Source organism: Vespa mandarinia, chromosome 12, assembly GCF_050613455.1.
Source record: "Vespa mandarinia isolate Hongniang chromosome 12, ASM5061345v1, whole genome shotgun sequence".
Classification (NCBI taxonomy): Eukaryota; Metazoa; Arthropoda; class Insecta; order Hymenoptera; family Vespidae; genus Vespa; species Vespa mandarinia.
Window position 1 is genome coordinate 749,827 of NC_140821.1, and position 18,199 is coordinate 768,025.

The following is an 18,199-nucleotide window of genomic DNA, read 5'->3' on the forward strand; positions in this document are numbered from 1 at the left end:
GAGCTTTTTTTTTTTTTTTTATAATAAAGGTCTTAAGCACGTTTTTCATAGCGACCGCAATAATAGATTTTCAAAGCAAGTCGATAGATTTTGCTCTGATTGGTGGATGCAATAATGGAAATCGAGTAATCTTTTCTTATTGGTCAACGCAATAACGTAGTTGGATGGATTTTCTCTGATTGGTAAGGGTAATAATGGAAGTTGATAGATCTTCTTTGATTGGTCGACGTATTGATGGAAGTCAATGATTCTTGTTTTTCTCTCGAATACAATAATAGAAATAGCGCGAAATAAGTCAAACAGTGTGAATTATAATTCCTATACGTTTACTCAATGTTATTTAAATATTCATAGTTTTGTATTTAAAAATATAAATAAATGTGATAATGACTACTTCCACAGATATTGCTACGGTAGTGTTTATAATATTTTCTTGTTTTAATATTTATTAAATTTCAATTTTAATTTAAACACAAGTTTAACCTCAAACTATTTTGGATATATATATATTGAGATTAAAAATTAATAACTTTATATAAAATGTCGAAAATCTCTTTAAAACAATATGAATTTATATTGTGTGGCAGAACGTAATTTTTTAGTATGCATTAGTTTTATTAGTGTATTGCGAAAGGTGAAAATAATTACATTAGATGATAACAGTAAAAAAGGGGTTTTATTTCAGATAAGGGTACAGAGATACCTAAATATGCCATTGGTACAGAGATGTAGCGAGTTGGCAGTATTAATAGACGAATCAAGTACTACAGAACTACAACATGTATTTCCAATAATAATAGATTCACTGTTTGGAATAACAGATAATATCGGTTGGGGTTTGCATAATATTACTTACAAAAAAAATCCCCAAGAATATGAAATGCTGTATAATTTTCTTAGTCCACATGGACCAATATTTTCTCTTTGTTATAAATTACTTCCGGATTGTTATTTGAAATATAATTTTCCGGTATCATATTTGCCAGTAAGTTGTTTATATATTTTATATAGTTGAAAATATTCATTATATCATATAATAAATATAATTTCAGTCAAAGATACGCTCGATGTTAGAGGAAGGTGTAATACCACCTTTTTATCTTGACAAAATTAGAGATGACCAAGGAACGAGAGTTCCGTCAGCTTTATTCATGAGTATCCTTTCAAATTCTCGTCATAATTAGAAATATAAATTCAAATGAAGATAATATATAAATTGTTCCTTAACGGTTATCACATATCCCTTTGAGTATTACATTTTTCATTTCGCTTATCATTTGACGAATCCTTGGCTACAGATACAACAGCAAGAAAATGTTTGGGTAAATTGGGAAACAGTGTATGTTCAATCGGCTCATTATTACTTGCATCATTTTTTACCAAGAGATAATTCACCAGTTTTACCAATAATTGGGCCATACATAAAGAAAACTCCTCAAAGAAAATTGATGCAGTCGCCTGAAAATAAAAGGTAATATATCATTTTTTTTGCAAAGAAGAAATGCACTTTGTGTTTATCAGTTTTAAAATTTCAATTAGAGAATCTCATAGATTACAAACTCCAAGACTTTTGAGAGCATCAATATTATCGCCAGGATCTACCAATTTAGTGGTAGGAGTCCCTCAACAACAATGTCTTCCTCAAGTATGGAGAAGTGAGACAGTGATACAAGTATTTCTTGATTTTTGGATGGAATATACTGAGGACGATCATATGCCTTCTCAAATGAATATGTCGTATTCTACTCCTATTCCACATCGCGTAAGTAATATAATGTATATTATAATATTTCTTTTATTTTTAATCATTTTACGACATATAACACTTTTATTATAGCACAGCATACATTCTGGTGAACATATACGTCTAGTTAGAGCATTTATAAAAACTTTACACGAATTTGCAAATAGTTCGATCGGAGATAAAAGTGCTATGGATGAGTTAAAAAGGTATTATGTCACATATTTTTATAATACATAGTTACATTGTTACATTGCATAGGCAAGACAATAGTATTTGATTAATCTTTAAAGGATTATTTTGCCATCTGTGCAAGGAAAGATCTATGTATTCCTTCGAAAAGCTATATATCATTGGCCTCTGGACAGTTCGTTTAGATTAATTTTGGAGGCATGGTTGAGTTTTATTCAACCATGGAGATATATTGCAGGAGTAACATATACAAAAGAAGGGTATGAAAGAATAAATTATGTCATTGATAAAATTATAAGTTTATAAGTACAATATAACTTATGCAATTTATAATTATAGCAAACCAGAGGAAGAGGAGAGGGGTAAAATACATGATCCAAACAGATGGATAACTTTTGTTGCTAATAATCTATTGGCTTATACGGTAATATTTCAACAATTATTACCACGTTTTATGAGAACTGATCTCGTGGCTCCGAAAAATGCTTTGATGTTATTTAGAGTTACAAAGGTAATGAACAAGCTCTGTCTTATTTGGAGAATTCTTGTGTGTGTATATATATATATATATATATATATATATTTTTTTTTTATCTTTGTAAAGGTATTTTCTCAACCACATTTGGCAAGGATATTATCTGAAGTAGAAAGTTGTATGGATGATGCCAATCTTAATAGAAATCGTATGCAATCTAGTCAATGGACTTCCGTAGTAAGGCAACAAATTATGGAACTTGAAGGTCCAACTTATCAATACATTCCTATGTTTTCAACGACCACTATTACACAAGTATTTATTTATTTATTTATTTATTTATTTATTTATTTATTTATTTATTTATTTATTTATTTATTTATTTATTTTTTTTTTTTTTTTACAAAATTCTATTTATTTATTTATTTTCATTAATAGGATCTTACGTTCCAGGTAACTTTTTTCTTAAGTATAATCAAACAAGCACATTTAACAGCAACGAGTTTGATCGAAGCATTAGAAAAGAGGAAACGGAGTCAGCAATTTTTAGTTGCCCTATGGGAATTCTTTTACGGGGAAGAGAATTCGTCCGATGATATTTCTATAGAGGAACGTCGTAGGGTTCCTATATTTTTAGCAAACGCTCAGCAACAATTGATCGATATATTCCAAGTAAAAAATACTTCAATTATAAAATCTTTTGTAACTACGTATCGAAAATCAATGTATACCAATATATATATATATATATGTATATAAAGAGATTCATTGTTTTTAGATTTCATTAGAAGATATTCCACAAATAAGTATTACACCTGATCAGGAATATCACGATAGTATTCTCTCGACTTCTTTTCATCATCAGTCTCAGGTCTTTTAAATTTTACTTTTTATCATTGTTAATAATCTAAATTATTTTTATATTTAACTGACAGCTCAATATTGATTACGTTTAGGTGGATTCATCGTTAGATTCAAGTAGACCAGGTGTTTTTGTACCAATACCGGATGGAAGACAAAATTTTCGATACATCGAATATATGGGAGATCCAGAATTACAGCCAGTTCGTTCCAACGAATGTGCTTACCTAGTCAGAAATTTGTATAACTTTTGTTCTTATATTAATAACAAGGTAAATATTTTCTCGATATAATAACAAACAATAATGATTACAAATTTAATGAATAGATCCGTATTTATTTCTAGTATCGATACGAGATAAATATTTTATACAACAAGAGAAATTTTCTTGGAAGTATTTGTCGACAGATACTTATACCGCCAACCACAATTGTAAAACTTCCAAAACGAACCATTAATGGTTTTTCAAGTGGTTCCGAAGAATTGATTCCTCCTCGATTGAGTTTAAGACGATTATCTAATTATGGTTTCTTGATTTTTATATCAGCGAGTATGTTTATGGCATGGATCACAAAGTGCGTATTCACTTATATCCTTAACTTTATTCATCGTAATTCTTACTTCAATAATTTTTCTTTTCCTTTTTTTTTTTTTTTTTTCTCCATGATTCACAGTTACGGGGTACTATGGTTATTGTGCCTAATGTTTTTTGTATGGTTCCTATACATATTGATACGAGCAATTTTCGAACCATGGTTTCAATCAAGCACAAATACTTTTAGGCCAAACACAACCGCTTTTTCGATAAACTAAATCGTATTATAACCGAAGATTATAAAAAAAGAAAAAAAAAGAAAAATAAATAAAATGAATCGCTTTATCTGATATGGACTAAAATATATGCGAGCATTAATTCGCAGCATCGTTTAAAAAAGTAAACAATAAAAAATAAAAGAAAGAAAAAAGAAACAAAATTATTGCGAACAAATTATGGTAATTAATTCGCAAATGATTGTCACACAAGTTGTATTGTGATCTATATGGAATTAGAGATATGTCAGATTTGATATATTTTTTATAAACTTTTTTACAGACCATTGAGATGAATGGAATAATGGAATAAATTGCAATTTTTTTTATAGAGCTATTGCCTTGTAAGGTATCAAAAAAGAAAAAAAAAAGAAAAATAAAAGAAAAAGAGAAAAAAACGATACGAACGTAAAACATGAAACTGGATTCACGTAAATAACTCGATCGGATATCTTCAGTTAAACATTAACATCGATAAAGGATTTTTTAGAAAATTGGGTGATACCAATTTATTGCTGTAGAAGTATAATCATTCAATCAATACCACGTACATACTATCAATTATTATTTCTCCTGTTAGTCATATTACATATATACAGATATCTGTCCAGAACGTATATATGTACGTACTCGGAATGCATAGTTCGTTAACGTTGACATTGTGAAAGATGCAAAAATTGTACCCCTTTTTCTATCGAACTCGACTTTTACCTTTATAATATCATTCAGAGTATATTCTGTTATATTAAAAAAAAAAAAAAAAGAAAAAGAAAAATGAACTAATGAAAAAGATTGCTATACGAAATATTCGTCTTTTTTTTCTTTTTCCTTTTTTGTTTTTCTTTTTACATTTTTTTGTTCTGGTTTTTTTTTTTTTTTTTTTTACGCCACACTTTATCGTCGTATACACATTTCACTCTAATCTGTTTAATATTAGAAGGAGTAGATAAGCCTCATCGAAATGTTATTATCATCATCGAGTACAGCTGGCTGCAGCTGTTCATTTGCCATTTTTACAAGAGAAAAGATTTTAATAAAAAAAAAGGAAACGATAGATAGGACGATTATTACTTCGATTGATAACAATTATAATTATATTAAGAAAAAGAAAACGCACGAAAGAATGATTGTAAAAATGTATGATGATTTAATTTCTCTTCAATTCTCTTCCAATTTTTCTACAAAAAAAAAAAAGAAAAAAAAAAATAAAAAGAAGGAAAAAAGAAAGAAAGAAATAGTTGAGCTCAGTCCAGTTAATTTTGTCCGCAATAAAGTCTCGTTCCTTTATTAGCGAGTACAGGGTACGTAACAAGGGTGTAACAATTTATCAAGTAGACACCTAATCTCGTATAAATTTTATTTAAAAAGAAATAAAAAAAAAAGAGAAGTACACACACGAGGTACTCTTTCCCTCATTCTCTCTCTTTCTCTCTCTCTCTCACACACACACACACACACACTTTCTCGGATATCTTAAATTGAATTTAATTAAAAGAGACAAAGTTCTTCATACGATACGATTTGTCAAAAGGAAAGATTCCCTTGCAATTTTTCGAGTGATTAGAAGAAATAGGTGAGAGTTGATAAAATAAAACTCGTTATATTTTACGTTGCGTATTACTCGGTGACCGATAAAAAAAAAAATAAAAGAAATCTCGTCGGATCGTAAGAAACTTAAAACCTCGAGAGTACAGGTTCTACGTGTTTGAGACCTTTTAATTGGATCTAGCAACTCGTCAGAAAAGTATACGACGAACAGAAATTTTTAATGCTTTTCAAGTGCGAACAAGCGAACAAAGGAAAGTTAGATAGATTTTCTTAGAACTAAAGAAATAAAAATCTCGAGACATTTCTATCATTCGTAAATTTGAAAAATGTTTTCTCTGTTCTAATGAGACAGATATGAACGAGCGAAAAGTTTTCCGATGTCATTTTAAAATCTTCGAAGATATTCTAAATACACCCTTCGATCAATATTTTCTTCGGATATCAAAACGAGTATCAAATTTGTCTTATCTATATTTTTCAGATTTAGATCTGTACTCTCACACTTTTTTTGAGGATAGAAATAATTCGACGTATATTTCAATGATAATCACTGAATTAGTCGATCATATCTAGGAAGATAATAGTCGAAGAAAGATATTCCAGGTGGGTTGGTATGACACATTAGATATATTAAGCCATTAGTTTGATCTTCATCGTGGCGTGAATGCATTTACACGTCTTAGCAAGTGTAACAGGAATACGAATACGAACAGTTTTCGATTTGATATGAGAATGAGAACGATGAACGCTATATATCTTATACATACTTAAATACATATGTATTTATATACCTGTATGTATATATATATATATATATACATATGTATGTAGGTGGATATATCTTTATCTCTTTCCTTATCGAGAGGAAGATCATCGTGTCCCAAGAGAAAAAGTTTAAAGGAAAGAATCATTGAGTTTCTTCGACGTGCTTTGACATGTCTTTTATACAATGTCAAACGCTCTCTTGTGGACTAGTTAAGTACAATGAGTTCATCTGAATTATCTCGAATGGGCTTGTTCACCGTTCGTTAAGCCTTCCATCGCAACGTGTATGTGTATATGTGTTTGCGAGTGCATCTACGTGTACGTGTCTCTTTAAGTCGATGACACATACACATTTTTCTCATTGTGTAATATTAATCGTCTGTTATCTGTTCACACAATGAAATCACAACTTCCTCTTTTCCTATTTATTATTTGCCATTAGTTTCTTATACGATAGTATCTAGCATCTATGTATATCTCGTATTTCTCGTTATGTTCAAGATATACAAAATTGTTTCTATAGAAGATAAGATATAGAATGGTCGATCGACATCTTAATAAGACATTTATAAAGTTTCTTTACCTCTTCCTTATTGATATGCCGAATCTCTCGAGCATCTCGATGTCATTTCTTCTTTTTTTTTTTTTTTTTCTTTTTTTCGGACTGTATCTACCGATAACCAAAAGAAATCTCACGTCTAACGATATTTTTCTTTCGATTCCTTTTCGTTTTATATCCCTAATAAAAGTCTTAATTATTTCGTGAATAAATTCTGATAAAAAATTAAAATGTTATCACTTCCCTCCCCCCACTCTCTCTCTCTCTCTCTAAGTTAAACGTTTAACCACTTGTTCGATCGTGTATATAGGTATTATTAGATTCAAGTATAGCGAAGGTCGAGAGTACGATTATTTTATTAGGATACAATTATACGTTAATAGATAAAATAATCTTCTTTTTTTTTTTTTTTTTTTTTTTTTTTGTAATATATCTAGCATATATCATATATGTATAATTAAGTCTATAAACGTCGTATTATTTTCGAGGTATCAATTAAAAAAAAAAAAAAAAAAAAAAACAACAACGTTTATTTATCATCAAACAGAAATTTAATTATTTGACATCCTTTTTTTCAGCTTTGAAAGAGCATTGAAACGCGTGTCACAAAAGTTAATCCTTGGTAATACCCGAGAACATGATATCCCACTTTAAATATATATCACAAAACCACCGTCAACGCAAAAGGTAGAACGAAAAATATCCAGACTCATTTGTCTGGTCAACCTTGACAGCAATCCGATCCTGATTTAATGTCGCCTCATATAATAAATATCTTCTTATTATAATTAAAATGATTTTCACCTCTCGAGATAAAATTCTTATAGAATAGAATTAGATAGTAGATTACTCGGATAAGGAAGAACGAGAAAGAATGAAAAGAAAATGTTATCTAAAACTTTAACTGTAATTTATAACGTCGTTACGGTCAATCCAGCGATCCGGAAATTCAGCTTTTAAGGATCTATAAACTTTCACGGTAAGCAATCGAAAGATTAACTTTCTGTGAAGTTCGTTAGAGTTTCTCGAAGTATGAAGTGAACGAACTTTTCTTATTTAATTGCGTTAAGAAAGATTACTTTGAAAAAGAAATCTTTTGTCATTTTTCTTTTCTTCTTTTTCTTCTTCTTCTTTATATTTCAGGTATTCATTTTTGTCGGCGATCTTTTCGACTGGAATTAAATCATTAATTAACGAAGCTTAATTAATTCGAAGTTTGTAACTTGTCCATTTCATTCATTCGAACGTTTCAATGCGAAATGTTATTGATGAAAGAATAAAACGTAGCTTTGTTGTAGGGAGATAGTAGCAGGTTCGTTACAGTTACGAATACGAGGAAGCTTGCACATCCTCTTCTTCTCTGGTATATATATATATATATATATATATATATGTACAGCACGAATACATTGCAACAATCAACTCTATCTTCCACCACCATCGCCACCACTACAGCCATCACTACCTCCACCACCTTCATCTCCACCACCACCACCACGACCTCCAGTAACATTTCCACCCACCTTCAGCAGCGTGTCCCTGTGTGTCACGAGGAGTCACTCAGTTACACGCTACAGGGTTGAGAAGTCGGACGCAATAATATTCTTCGTTTGATCGCCGTTCGTTATATTAATTCAACAATTCGATCTTGACAAAGTTTCGATCATAGGAGATACCTAAACGATTGCCCAATATCGATTTAAATTTCGCGCCTTTTTTTGTGACAATCCGCGCGATCACGTTCACTTTTCTAATTAATTTTCCCGCTCCGACGAGATTGACAATAAATGATACAAAGTGTTGTGTTGGAAAACTTGAAAATTTCTATTCGATATTCATATAGTTTTTATATGTTTAATTAACGAAATAGTTTCTTTTATATCGGAGAAGTTGAAAGTTCTCTTTAGCAATTTCTATATATAAATATATATATATATATATATATACCCAAATATGTGTCGAAAGGAATGCGACCAAAACGTTCCGTCAAAGTTTCGAAAGTTCATAATGTATATTCGATAACGATTTCAAATTCTCGTTAGACAAAGTTTTTGGAGTTTCGCGTTCGTCGGAAACTTAAATAATCGCATTTACTTGAATAATAGGACAGAAGTTCGAGGTCAAGCATTTAATCTTCCAGTAATATCTCAAATTACCTAGAATCCGATGATCCATTTACGACGATATTGATTAATATTGATATTCGACGATCGTTAAGATACGTCATTAATCTTAACCGAAAGTGATCCATATAACTAATTCGATTTATTTTTATCTTTCTTCATTTGCGTAGAATGTAGAAAGAAGCTTGTGATAGCAATTAGGATGAGATTGGTATGACGATTATCAATATATTATAAATAACAGAGAACATCTGACAAGATGTTTTTCATTATTGAAATTATAACATGGATCGTCTTTCGTATAAAAATTAGCGTAAAAACCATGACGAGAGAAAAAAGGAGAAAGGGAATGCTTTTAAAATATTTCAAGGATTACGAATTATTGGAGAAGGATTAAATATTAAAAGTTAAAAGAAAATTCTCAATGATAGGATGAATTATCGATAATTGAGAAAATTTCGTCGAGGAGGATGATTATCGAGAGGTTATTCTCGAATTCGTCGACCTCGTGTTGTAATTCGTTCGATCGCATAGAGGTAGAGATTGCGTGCCACGAAACGTTATAAATTAAAAGCAAAGAAGGAGGAAGTTTCCTCGTGAACGAGCGGACCTTTTCTCTCGGTCACTAGAAAAAATGCGTGTCGATTGACGAGAGGCAAAAAAATAGAAAAGGTTTTATGGTCTCACGCGAAGGCCATTAAAAAAAAAAAAAAAAGAGAAAAAAGAAAAAAAGAGAAAAAATAAATAAATAAATAAAAATAGACGAAAGAGAGGAAAAGAAAAAGAAAAGAATCGACGAACGAAGGACGAAAAGAGAGATAGAAGAAAAAAGTAGAAAAGGAAAGAGCAGAAGAGCGCAACGAGAGAAAAAAAGAAAGAAACAGAGAATAAAATAAACGCAGGAAGTAAGACGCGGTGTGGGGGGGGGTCCCGAGGGATACGAAACCCAAAAGAGAAGTAAAGGATAATTTCGTATTTTTAAAAGATAAGATCGTAATGGAATTTCCATCAAACTTTACTGAGCTAACCGACAATTTAAATTACACTGTCAGCACCTTCAACACTTCCTATACGAATTACAATCAACTTAATTTACCCTATACCGTTTGTGAAATACTCGTTGCTATATGTGCCGTATTTGGAAACGGTCTGGTCATCATAGTCTTCGGTAAGGAAAAGAAATTACGAAGACGTACGAATTACTACATCATCTCTTTGGCAACGGCCGATCTTCTCGTTGGTCTATTTGCGATACCCTTCGCTATACTCGCCAGTATAGGTTTGTAACTTGCCAGTTGATCATTTTTCCCCAGTAATAATAATTATTATATTAATTTCTTATCAAACATATCGATATCTTTAATTTCATATATCCGTGTACATAGAAGAGCGAGGTTTACATTAGCGTTTTAAAAGATTGTGCGATCTATGACGTAACACAAGTTAACGTAATATGGTTGATCGAAAGGAAACGTTAATTCTATGGTTGCATCATAAACGAGCTATACCGTTAAAAATGTTATTCAGATTAGTCTACGTTTCTTGAATAGTAGAGTACGAACAAATTTTGTATGCTGGTATATTTCTTAATGGATCAATGGAAAGGATCGAACAATTAATACGTGATATGATTATTGTTTATCCACTTATTGTGATTTATGATTTAATCTAAATTCAAAGAATATTATTTCATATTTGTTTTCTTCGTCTTTATTTTTTTTCTCTCTCTCTTCTTCTTCTTCTTCTTCTTCTTCTTTTTCTTCTTCTTCTTTCACAGGTCTACCAACAAATTTACACGCCTGTCTCTTCACAGTCTCAGTACTTGTTGTACTCTGCACGATCAGCATCTTTTGCCTCGTGGCGGTATCCGTAGATCGTTATTGGGCTATTCTTCATCCCATGGGATATTCTCGTACTGTTCGCACGAAAACTGCCATAGGTGAGGACGAAAATAATCACAGAGCATAGAGAATTTTTTTTTATTTTCATAGAAGACCTCTTGCAAAGTTGATTCTTTTTTTGTTTTTTTCAATACAAATAGAAAATATTACGAATTATATTAGAGAAATATAATTCGAGAGTAAAAGACACCGAAAGAAAAAAAGAAACAGAATTGTCTCTGTTTCAATTCATTCAAAAAATGAACGCGTTAAGTAGAAAGAACCGATAATTTTTCAGACGTCAAAACGAATTACACTCTTTTTCTTCCTTTTTTTTTTTTTTCGAAAAAAAAGTAACGTTTCAGAGATGTTAATTGAATTGCACCGACTCAATTGTATTCGTTATGTTGGATCTAATTAAGCCAACTCGTTTGCTTCTTGGAAAGGAATTTTGCATGATCTCTTTCTCTCTCTCTCTCTTTCTTTCTCTATCTATCTATCTATCTATCTCTATCTCCAAGTTTATTTGATCAAGAAGAAGTACGAAATGATATTACAAAGATACTCGCAATTATACAAGTTTCAAAAGTAACATAAGTTTCAAAAGTTCTATGCGTGTGTATGTGGATGAAAGTTCACCGACTTGTGTATGCTACGAAGTATTCCAAACTTGTAAACTATTTCCTTAAAAAGAAAGAAAGAAAATATAATTCTTTTCAGCTATGCTGCTCGTCGAAAATTTAAAAAAATTTTTGCTACTTCTTTAATAGTTTACGTTCCTCCGTGTATTTTAATAAAAAGAAGAAGAAAAAAAAAAAAGAAAAAAGAGAAAATAACAAAGAAAGAAAGAAAAAAAAACAAGCGAAAGAAAAGACCATTCAGATCAATACACACAATAGCTCTATATTGCAAAGATCCTTGAAAAACTTTATTTAAACTATCCTATATGCGAAGATATTGTATCGAATGGCTTCTCCTGTTTATCTGAAAGACATTCGAAGTACTCTAATGGAAAAAACTAACTTTGAAATGAAATTTCACAGTGTCATATATAATGACGAGATATGAAATAAGACGAAAGTTCCTTTTATTTCTTTTTTTTTTTTTTTTACGTCTTTCATTTTTCTTCTTTTCTCTCTTTCTCTTCCTTTATTTTTTCTTATTTAATCAACGAAATAGAAACACGATCAATTTTTCATGAATACCCATGCGAATTATAATTCTCAGTAGATAATATTTTTAGAAATTACATTCTAATTCTCCAAAGTGATCAACCTTCCCCGTCACCTATACTCATCAGGTGCAGAAAACCTAATTGTTGCTTCGTTACTCGACGTTCCTAAACACGCACATGGAATTCTAATGTCATCCATACAATTATACTCGGAACATTCAAGTTCCTATGATTCAATTGGGCACAAGAATCATTGTCCTATCCCTCTATAAAGAGTCATTGCTATATATATATATATATATATATATATATATATATATATATATATGTTTGTAATAATCAAGGAACAAGCAAATTATTAGATATAATAAAATGAAGTACACACAAATGTATTATATATATATATATATATATACTTTAACAATCGAAAGTATAGAATATCATTGAACTAGATAAGGATTATAGTGCGTATAAAGGCAAATTAATTAAGAAAATCGATATTAAATAGGGGAGAAAGAGAGGAAGAACTTAGCTGTGAAAATCGATTTGAGAAAAAGTGTGAGAGAAAGAGAGAGAGAGAGAGAGAGTAAAAAAAAAGAGTTTGCTAAAAGTTCGAGCAACCATTTCCCCTATCCATTCGATTTCCCAATAGAGAGTGATTCTTTCTCGATTTTCACTTTCTTACAAATCGATGAGTTCCTAGATTTGATTCATCCACGTTTCACGAATTACTTTCATCGACGATTGATCTTATGATTAGTTGGAGAAAGTATTAATTTTTCTTTTCTTCCTTTTTTTTTCTTTTTCTCTTTTATCCTCTTTCATCTCGTTCGCACTCAAATTATGCAGTTCGTCGTGTGTAAACTTGAAACGTGCTGAAAGAAAATCAATTAAATCATCATACAGTTTCTCTCTCTCTCTCTCTCTCTCTCTTTCACTCGTTCTATCTTATTTTTCTTCTTTTTCCAACTACGTAACAGCAATTAATTGAAGCGTTTCGCCTGTATATGGCACGGCTGATTTTAATTACGAGTTCGTTCGAACGATAACAACGTTTTACGTGTGCGTGCGTATGTGTGTTTGTGTGTGTGCCTGCGTGCCCGTATGAAAAGGGAGAGAGGGAAAAAAGAAAAAGTGTGTGTTTGCTTTTGGCACGGATCGATGATGTTCTTTTCTCGAGTACGCGTGAAATCAAACGATATCTCTGTTACTTTTTTTCAAAAAATAACATTCGCTTCTCTGAAAGAAGAAACAAAAAAGAAAGAAAAAGAAACAAAAGAGAAAAAGAGAAAGAAGAAATGAGAAAAGAAATAAAAGATAAATATCTCGTTTGTTTATATAGATATATTCCTTTTTTTGTTCAGGTATAATCTGCGTATGTTGGATCACCGGTACATTGGTAGGCTTCTTACCACTTTTTGGATGGAACGCTGGAAAAAAGTCCGACGAAAAGTGTATATTCACTCAGGTGATGGACTACGATTATCTGGTCTTCCTCTATTTTGCTACCATCATATTCCCAGCGTTATTAATTGTCGCATTTTATGCCCTTATATACAGGGTAGTTGTAAAGCAGGTCAGTCATATTCGAAATTATATAAGGAATCATCGGAGTCCACCAACAATACCCCAATTCGCCCCCGCTCGTAATCTCTTCGAAAAATTTGAGCCCTTCGTGCATCGCTTTCGAGTTAGAAAGATTAGATATCTCTCTTATCTTTAATAGATTCGAACGTAATAATCGGCTTATGTAAATTTAGACTTTATTTCTTTTCTTTTTCTATCTTTCTCTTTTTTTCTTTTTATAACATCGACGCTTAACCCTCAAATGCAAAAAGAAAAAAAAAAAAAAAAAAAGAAAAGAAAATAACAAAATAAACAGAAACTAAACTCCTTTCTCTCTTTCTTTCTTTCTAGCATACGTATTTACAATACTTACATGCATACATACATACATGCGTACATGCATGCATGCTTGGCATCATTCAAGGCAATCTCTCTCTCTCTCTCTCTCTATCTCTCTATTTCTCTTTGATTCGATAGATCTTTTATCATCCAACGTATATTTTAAGTTCTAAATTAAATTCCGTTGTTTAAATTCAGGAAAAAAGTCCCTTTTTGGATTCGGGGGTTAAGATGGAACGACGAACTTCGAAAGATGCTAAGTACCGATCCCGTTTGCTCGATGGGAAAACACGATCGTCGGGATGCTTTCAGTTACAGCAGATAGTCACGATGAATCCAGGACGTCGTACTGGTAGCATTTCTGGTCTTGCTGGTGGTACTACCTCGGCTACTGGTGTTACTGGTTCTGGTCTTGCTGGTGGTATTGCTGGTGGTAGTGGTAACCATCACACAACCGGGACGATGCAACGTTTCAAGCGCGATGTCAAGGCCACACAAAATCTATCCCACATAGTAATATTCTTCATCATCTGTTGGTTCCCTCTTTACACGATAAACTGCGTGATGGCTTTCTGTCCGCGTTGCCAAGTCAACGAGTTCTTCATGAATCTCTGTATCATTTTGTCTCATTTAAATTCAGTCGGAAATCCTCTTCTTTATGCCTATCATCTTAAAGACTTCCGTGAGGCACTGAAGAATTATTGGCGTTTATTATTTTCGAATGGCGAAGTTAAGTCTAACGTTATTAACGTCATTCACGAAAGAGGATCCCTAGCTGGTTCGCAAAGACAATTTCATAGACAATCCTTCGTTGGTACTTTGCCGATTAGAAGCCAAAGGTCCAGTCTTTTGAGACAGGTAATCCATTCTATTTTTAATCTAGTTTTAATCTAGGTATATATAATCGTACCTTTTTAATCGCTTGATAAAATTGAACGATGATTGTTAAAGGTGACGGATTTTCAAGCTAAAGAAATGTCTTCGTTGAGTCGAGCATCTTCCATTCGTGACAAAGAGGAACGTAAGGAGCCAATGGTTTCATCGAGTTCTTCACCGAGCGAAGAAATACGACGTAGCAGCTGCGAATATCCTTTAAACGAGGATAGTCCTTCCTCAACGTGCGAAAGAAGTTCCTTGGAACGTTTCGAATCTGCTGATACTCCATCAAAGGAGGATTCGCAAATGGAATTACAAATTTATAAAGCTCTCGCAGCCGTTCCAACATCGTCGGAAGTAGATCGTTCCGATCGTTTCGAGGAACTCCCACCCACCTCGATTTTCATAATAGAGGCGGATGTGAATCGAACTGTGTCGAATCGAGATGAATGTGAGGTGAATTCGAACGAGAGGCAGGACGAGGGAGGATAATCCCTTTCGAGAGAATAATTTATGGTTTCAACGATGTATATACGATAATGCATTGCATGCATACGAATGCAATTCGTTGATTGACTCTGATCTGATTGGCCGATGATCTATGTCAAGTTCGAATGCGCGATATTTGAATGTTCGATGTTGGTACTACCTGTGCCCAAAGAATTCTTCATTGTATATAATATATATTCAATATAATGTTTTATCTTGAGGTATGATTAAAATCGTTAAGACTGTTTGTACAAAATTAACATCGACTGACCATACTGAGATTACGTTTTACGCTTCTTTCAAGTTATAAATTTCGAACGCAATGAAGATCGGTATCTAGATCGTATCATTCATCACAAAAATATATGACTGTGTATATATTAAAGCAGAAAACAAATTATTCTTCTATGAATATCGATAAATTACTTATGATAAGTTACTAAAACATATCCATGACGAAACTAAAGATCTCATTGAATGTCCCGAATTGTTTTCTCGTAAAATCAATGTAATAATGTAATAATTCATATCTTTTACGAGCTAAATCATATACACAATAGTTGTATAAATACTTGAATGATGTTGTGTCTAATCGAGGTATGTGTATTTTAACACACAAAATATCGAATTAAATTTATAATATATATTCGTCATTTAGAAGGAATATTACACGAATATTTCATATTATTACATTACTCTGCTGTATTAACAAATGTTATAATCGAAATGAATTTTAAATATTCGAAGCGTTCGGTATACTTATTAACTAGTAAATAAAAATTATTTGAATTTGACCGCTTCAATATAGAGCTATCTACTGGAGAACGTATGAATTAATGTATGTGAGAAAAAAAGATGGCGACCCCTATAAAAGCCCGCGCTTTTTTAGTCGGATTCATCTGTTGCATGTGTGCATTCTTCACGCGATGTTTTCGTCGTAACAAGCCTCGAGTTAATTCGAATTTTCTTCTCGAATGAATTTCAATAATGTGTTAACGAAAGAAAAACAAGAATGAATCCAAGCGAAGTGGTGTTTTTAGCAGAAAGAAAGCTTGTTACGATAGTGCCAAATTTTAGTTTCGGTGCGATACATTTGATCTCCGGTACTATAGGACCATTTCGTGCTGGTTTACCTGCAAAAGTACCAATTTGGCTTGCTGTAAATTTAAAACAACAACAAAGATGTCGTATTGTTAATCCAGAATGGATGGAAGCTGAAAGTTTAGAGGAAGTTGCAGAGACAGAGAAATTGTCCAAGTAAACTTTTCAATTTTTTTCTCTTTCTCTCTTTTTTTTTCCTTTTACAATGGAACATTGCCTTATTTATAAATACGTTTACCGTAATTATCGTTAGATTGTTCACTAAAATGCCAAGCAGTCATTACATGGATGAGGCTCAACTATTGCTTAGCGTAGCCAGTGACGATATACATGAGTCAGAAAAAATAAGGACAGCGATAAAAGTATGTATGTACAGATCCCTTAAGAGAAAAGGATTAATTAAGACTAAAATATATATTTTTAGGATATATGGGATTTAAGAATGTCTAAACTACGAACATCCGTAGATTCATTTATAAAGAGCGATAGTTTGCATGCAAGACTTGATCATCTTACCATGATGGAAATCAATAGTATACGTCCATTATTACCACATACTTTAGATCAAATATTAAGAATTCAATCTGTACGTGATAATTTTTATATCAGAAATGACCATGGTATTGTTGCCTCAATTGTTTCTAAAAATAATATTTTATCTTTTCATTTTACAGAGTAGTAGCGGTACAGGAAGTACTACTGCGTCTCAGTGAAAATATTATATTTTTTTTCATTTATAAAGCCAAGGATAAGGATTATTAATAATAGAATATATATATATATATATATATATATATATATATATCTTTTTTCTTTTTTTTTTTCTTCATACGAGTGTTGTAGAATAGTTTTATTACTTAATTTACTTTATCTCAGTACATCATACAGTCACTAGCATCTCAATCACATGTTCTCATTATCACTATCATTATTAAATGCATATTTACAGTGGTACACCTCTTCCATTCATGTTCTATGGTTTCTCACATTATTTACATCTTCTAAACTTATAGTATACAGTCCCTTAATCATCTTTGATTTGATGTCTTAAAGATAAATACTTATATATATATATATGCGTGTGTGTGTATATATATATATATATAAATATATATATATATAATTATTTCTAAGGCCACTTGTAATATAACATCGAAATGCAAACTTTAAAATGAGAAAACTGATATTCATGAATTACAGTGACTTTCTATTAATATACACGTACGAAACATGTAAAAGTCCATTAAATTAGAAATAACTTCGAATGTCGTCGTAATATATATGTATATATATATATATATATAAAAGAAAAAAGAACGAAGTAGCAGAAGTGTAATTCTTTTCTAATATCGTATCGTATATAAGATTGTAATGTACTAATATTTGGTGGCAAAATCGCGACGTGTTATTAAAATTCGTTGTGTCTGGAGCTGCTTATATAAATCGTACAAAATAATTTCTTTTCGATAATATATAGATATAAATATACGGGTATAAAAAGAGTGTATGCTTTATCAAAAGAATGTCGGCAGCGTAAGTATCACTTCGTAATATCAACAAGTTATTAATACTATAAATATAGCTTGCATATATAAAAGAAGATTTGATCAAAATTATATCTCAGTTTCATATGTGTAGATTTATATATATATTAAAAAGAAAAAAATAAAAAAAAATAAAAATAAAGAGAAAAGTAAAA

The 18,199-nt window shown here is 31.4% G+C and overlaps 3 protein-coding genes across 15 annotated transcripts; all 3 read left to right on the forward strand.

Moving 5' to 3' along the window:
• The first annotated feature begins 263 nt into the window (after positions 1 to 263).
• On the forward strand, positions 264 to 4,974 carry LOC118448846 (sphingomyelin phosphodiesterase 4). 8 transcript variants are annotated; one of them, XR_014982801.1, is made up of 15 exons: positions 485 to 601; positions 686 to 985; positions 1,053 to 1,155; positions 1,240 to 1,471; positions 1,522 to 1,762; positions 1,838 to 1,950; positions 2,035 to 2,193; positions 2,273 to 2,444; positions 2,538 to 2,723; positions 2,847 to 3,080; positions 3,187 to 3,279; positions 3,365 to 3,541; positions 3,616 to 3,845; positions 3,945 to 4,263; positions 4,364 to 4,974. XR_014982801.1 is itself a non-coding variant. In XM_085660539.1 (14 exons), the coding sequence occupies exons 1-14, from the start codon at positions 387 to 389 to the stop codon at positions 4,081 to 4,083; spliced, it is 2,406 nt and encodes an 801-aa protein (XP_085516665.1). In that variant the 5' UTR covers positions 264 to 386; the 3' UTR covers positions 4,084 to 4,974. The 8 variants fall into 8 exon arrangements, 7 of the variants coding, with proteins under 7 accessions (XP_085516665.1, XP_035738574.1, XP_085516663.1 ...); XM_085660539.1 differs by lacking the exon at positions 485 to 601 and adding an exon at positions 264 to 413 and having other exon boundaries at positions 3,945 to 4,974; XM_035882681.2 differs by lacking the exon at positions 485 to 601 and adding an exon at positions 264 to 413 and having other exon boundaries at positions 1,552 to 1,762; positions 2,862 to 3,080; positions 3,945 to 4,972.
• A 3,518-nt stretch (positions 4,975 to 8,492) lies between these two features.
• On the forward strand, positions 8,493 to 15,402 carry LOC118448857 (adenosine receptor A2b). 6 transcript variants are annotated; one of them, XM_035882704.2, is made up of 6 exons: positions 8,507 to 8,571; positions 9,246 to 10,354; positions 10,853 to 11,014; positions 13,494 to 13,705; positions 14,233 to 14,892; positions 14,986 to 15,402. In XM_035882704.2, exons 2-6 carry the CDS (start codon positions 10,072 to 10,074, stop codon positions 15,400 to 15,402), a joined length of 1,734 nt encoding a protein of 577 aa, XP_035738597.2. In that variant the 5' UTR covers positions 8,507 to 8,571; positions 9,246 to 10,071. The 6 variants fall into 6 exon arrangements, with proteins under 6 accessions (XP_035738601.2, XP_035738599.2, XP_035738598.2 ...); XM_035882708.2 differs by having other exon boundaries at positions 8,493 to 10,354; positions 14,347 to 14,892; XM_035882706.2 differs by having other exon boundaries at positions 8,493 to 10,354; positions 13,494 to 13,597.
• Positions 15,403 to 16,411: 1,009 nt separating this feature from the next.
• On the forward strand, positions 16,412 to 17,345 carry Psf2 (DNA replication complex GINS protein PSF2-like protein). Its single transcript, XM_035882823.2, has 4 exons — positions 16,412 to 16,656; positions 16,754 to 16,862; positions 16,925 to 17,086; positions 17,175 to 17,345. The coding sequence occupies exons 1-4, from the start codon at positions 16,412 to 16,414 to the stop codon at positions 17,211 to 17,213; spliced, it is 555 nt and encodes a 184-aa protein (XP_035738716.1). The 3' UTR covers positions 17,214 to 17,345.
• The last annotated feature ends 854 nt before the right edge of the window (positions 17,346 to 18,199 follow it).